Source organism: Saccostrea cucullata, unplaced genomic scaffold, assembly GCF_032062105.1.
Source record: "Saccostrea cucullata isolate Sc308-1 unplaced genomic scaffold, CSIRO_AGI_Scuc_v1 ctg13133, whole genome shotgun sequence".
Taxonomy (NCBI): Eukaryota; Metazoa; Mollusca; class Bivalvia; order Ostreida; family Ostreidae; genus Saccostrea; species Saccostrea cuccullata.
In genome coordinates this window covers 1-4,025 of record NW_026920503.1, presented here as the reverse complement: position 1 = coordinate 4,025, position 4,025 = coordinate 1, and the positions used below count along the sequence as shown (strand labels likewise).

At 32.5% G+C, this 4,025-nt stretch overlaps 1 protein-coding gene across 1 annotated transcript; it reads left to right on the top strand.

Annotated features, from left to right (window-relative positions):
- Positions 1 to 310: 310 nt before the first annotated feature.
- Positions 311 to 3,420, top strand: LOC134249958 (probable cytochrome P450 12a5, mitochondrial; the record flags this gene model as incomplete). The annotated part of the gene is made up of 6 exons (XM_062732307.1): positions 311 to 506; positions 631 to 793; positions 1,083 to 1,249; positions 1,643 to 1,724; positions 2,262 to 2,468; positions 3,241 to 3,420. Coding segments are annotated over 6 exons (929 nt in total), but the record flags the coding sequence as incomplete, so codon positions are not given.
- Positions 3,421 to 4,025: the final 605 nt, after the last annotated feature.

Here is a 4,025-nt window from a genome sequence, read left to right as displayed (position 1 = left end):
ACGAAAACAATAAGGTCTTCCGTTGGAGACGGAAGACCTTAATAATAATAATAATAATAAGAAACAGAGTAAAAACAATATGTTCCTCAACTTCGTTTGGGGAACATAACTAAGGACATTATATTCGCCATCTCATCCGAAAAATCTTGACCCTAGATCACCAGGATTTATATAACTGAAAAGCTAAAACCCCAAACATTGAAAACATGCATTTCTCTTTTCTTGATATGTTGAAAACACACAAAAAGTCCAAATTTATTTAATGGTAATACGAAAATATATAATTTCAGCATATTTTCAATTATTAAAGGAGTGGGGAAAATGTGTTTTGGAGTGCGTCTTGGATGTATTTCATCACCAGATCAAACGATCAAAACAGAAACGATGCAGCACGTAGAAACATTTCTGGACTGTTTTGGGAACCAGTTTTACATAATGCCATGGTATAAACTGTTCAAAACGCCGTTTTATCGGAAGTATGCGAATTCTGCAAACTATCTTAAAAGGTAATTCGAATTGATAATGTAAAATAAATAATTGCATATATTAAGAATTATTTATAACACTTTCAGTTTATTTTTTTATAGATATTTTAGTTCCAGTGTAAGATTAGTTCTTATTTTAATTCAGACAGACGGAGAAATACATAACAGAGCACAAGGAACGTATTCAGTCTGAGAATAGAGAAGAAATTGATCCAAGTCTTCTTGGCGACTTGTTACCCGATCCAAACATGACGACTGAGGATATTACCAAAACGCTGATGGATGTTTTTGTTGGTGGTATTGATTCGGCAAGCAGTCGTTTATATATTAAATTTGTACTTTACAATACGTTTTAAAACAATTTATTGGACATTTATATCCAAACTGAATTGTCTACTGACTTTTCGGTTATTCAGTTCATGACAAGGAACACACGGCGGGTGTGACCAGTCGAGAGGGGATGCTTACTCCTCAATGACACCCGATCCTACCTCTGATGTTTGTAAAGGACCGTGTTCGCTCTGCTCCCTATTTTTTATTGTTTCCTCTTACTTCTGAACTTGATTATTGTTTATTTATCTCCATATTTCATTTCAGACAGCAGCAAACATGACAACTTTGCTTTACAATTTGGCGAACAACCCAGAGAAGCAAGATAAACTGTTTGAAGAGTTGGAAACACATGTTTCTAAAGCAGGTCCTATCGATGAAACCGTTCTTTGCCAACTGAATTACCTTAAAGCATGCTTAAAAGAGTCGTTCAGGTAAAATTACTTTGAAGATGCAAAGTATTCAAGATTTATACATCATAAATTGTAACCAATAAGTTATTCGTTTTTAGTAGTATTTTTTACTTTGAGATTTTTAATAAAGGAATCAATTACAAAAGTAAGACATATGACAAGGTACAAAAATCATATTCAATTCTTTTCAGGGATAATGCACGGGTTAAATTAGGATTAAAATATAAAATACTAATTCAAAAGTTTGAACCAACGTGAAAGTTCTTACAACGGACAGGCTGCCGAAGAAAATTTATAGCGTCCCTCTCCGAGCATTTGCAAAAGCGGGGGAAACTAATAATATCCCTGAAGACAGTGTCTGTTTATTATCCAAAACGCGAGCTCTATTCACGTTAAACTCTTTTTTTGTTGTAGACTGGTATTTCCTGTTCCGGTTGGTACAGCGAGAAACTTGGATAAGGATATTACAATAAAAGGCTTCCGAATACCTGCTTTCGTAAGTTTTCCTGAATTACCACATACATATAAATTGACCAAATACATACATGTATTTTTGAACATTGACTTTTATTTGATAAAATGTTTAGGGTACAAATTTTATTTTATGTATAGACATATCTCTTTTAATTTAATTTAAAAATTTTGTGGTGGACATAAATTCGTGGGACTCTTCATGAATACCTTGAAAACCTCGCAAATTAAACCCCCACGAAAATTAGTGATCTCATTATTATAAATGTATATTACCTGTGATTTATTACTTCACTTAGGACTCTAATTATGATACCGCTTCTTATTTGCATATCCTCTTGATACGGATTATAAGCGTTTTAAAATCGTTTGAAAAAGTTATCAAACATCAATTATTTTGCTTTAACATTTTCATTCCGTTGTGAGAATGAAGTGGGAAGCAGTACAACATGCAAACGAAAGAAGATTTAAGGGAAAGTTTTCGGCATTATTAAATTGATATAAAAATATTTGTAAAGTAGGGTTTTCAGTAATGCAAAAATCCGCTCTCCATTTCTTCCAGACTAACATTGTGTTTTGCTCTGGAATCACCTGTCAGGATAGGCAATACTTTGATAAGCCTGAAGCTTTCATTCCGGAAAGATGGTTACGCAATAGTGACGGATATTCTCCAACACATTCATTTGCTCATATTCCATTTGGGTACGGGCCACGGAAGTGTATTGGACAGACTTTTGCCGAGACTGAGATTCATATCTGCACTGCAAAAGTAATTTTATTATTACATCTCTCTTTTTACCAAATATTCTGTGTAACACAACCAGAAATACGCTTAAGATATAACTTTAAAAACGACTGCTAAATTTGTCAGAAAAAAATCAATAACATTAATTATAATTTCTGTCCCATCTTCAAGTATAATTTCAACATACGAGTATTCGGCATATCGATGTCTTGGCCAATGTATTAGGTCTGGTTGAATAATACTCCCTGATCTTTAACCGATTCTTAATGCTGCAAATTCAGTCCATGGGTTCTGAATACGATTCTTATCCTGCCTGTGATCAATAATGCAATGACGGAACATAATTATGTTCGAAATTAATTTTGATAACTTATAAAGGAATGAAAATTTAATGATTGAAATTACATTTATCATCGAAAATTTCTGTTGCAACATACTTTTTATGGTATTTAATTGATGGAAAGACAGTGATAAAACTGTCCTCGTTCTATGATTTTACCAAAGAAACCCCGAATATTTTATATTACGGGTAGACATAGCACGTAACACTGATTTTTCACAGGTATTTTCTGCATGGATCTTAGGGTCAACGCAATGACAAGTTATTTTAAATTAATGTTGGATGGTATTTTCTCTCCGATCAATAAAAATCTACATGAATTTAACTTTCCTGGTGAAAACACTCATTAAATTAGTAAAATGATAATTGAAGCAGAGAAAAATGTGATAACAAATAAGAAATTTTCTCTAGAATACTAGCTTAGATTAGTAATAATGTAAAACCTTTATGTTTTAGCTGTTGCGCAATTTCCGCCTGATATTACCAAAGGAATGCAGTAAAATAATCTACAAGGACAAAACATTTCGAACACCTGTCACTCCAGTATCTTTTATCGTTGAAAATAGATAACCAATAATTCAATGCAATTACGTTGAAAATTTTTGTACATTTTCATATTAAGCATAACATTTTAAAGTGTTCCTTTGACAGTAGAATTATAATAGATCCTGCTGTATACTTATTAGATATACGTTAACTAATTAAACGTGAGATAAACTGATACATGTGTCATCATTAATCTATTGTATCATGAGAATTTCATAATTATTTAGTATAGATGAAAGGCGGGCTCTCAGTGCTCGCAATACATCTAGTTTTCAAATGAGATTTTTCAAAATAGTAGTTGTGCATGACCAATGAAAAACTTATTTCAAAAATATAAACAGAAGTCTCGTTAGCTCTGCTGGTTTGTATTTATAACTAGATTGATTGAAAAAGTTAAGATTTTCCAAAGTTTTGGTATAGAAGCTCTGTCCAGTAAGATTACTGGTGAAAGAAGTGATAGCTATCAAATTGTCAAAAGTTTAACAGTTTTCTACGGAACATTTTGAAACAGAAGACTTGGGATCGGAAAAGGACAACTGCTTCTTCAATAAAAATGGAATTCGTAAACTTACCTTGTCATTGGTCAGTTGCAATACCGGTATTATTTTGTTAAATTCTGATTGTACACACTAGTAATCTGAAGTCGACATCAAAACGATGCTTGAGTGTCTGATTGACCATATCTATGTTGTTTT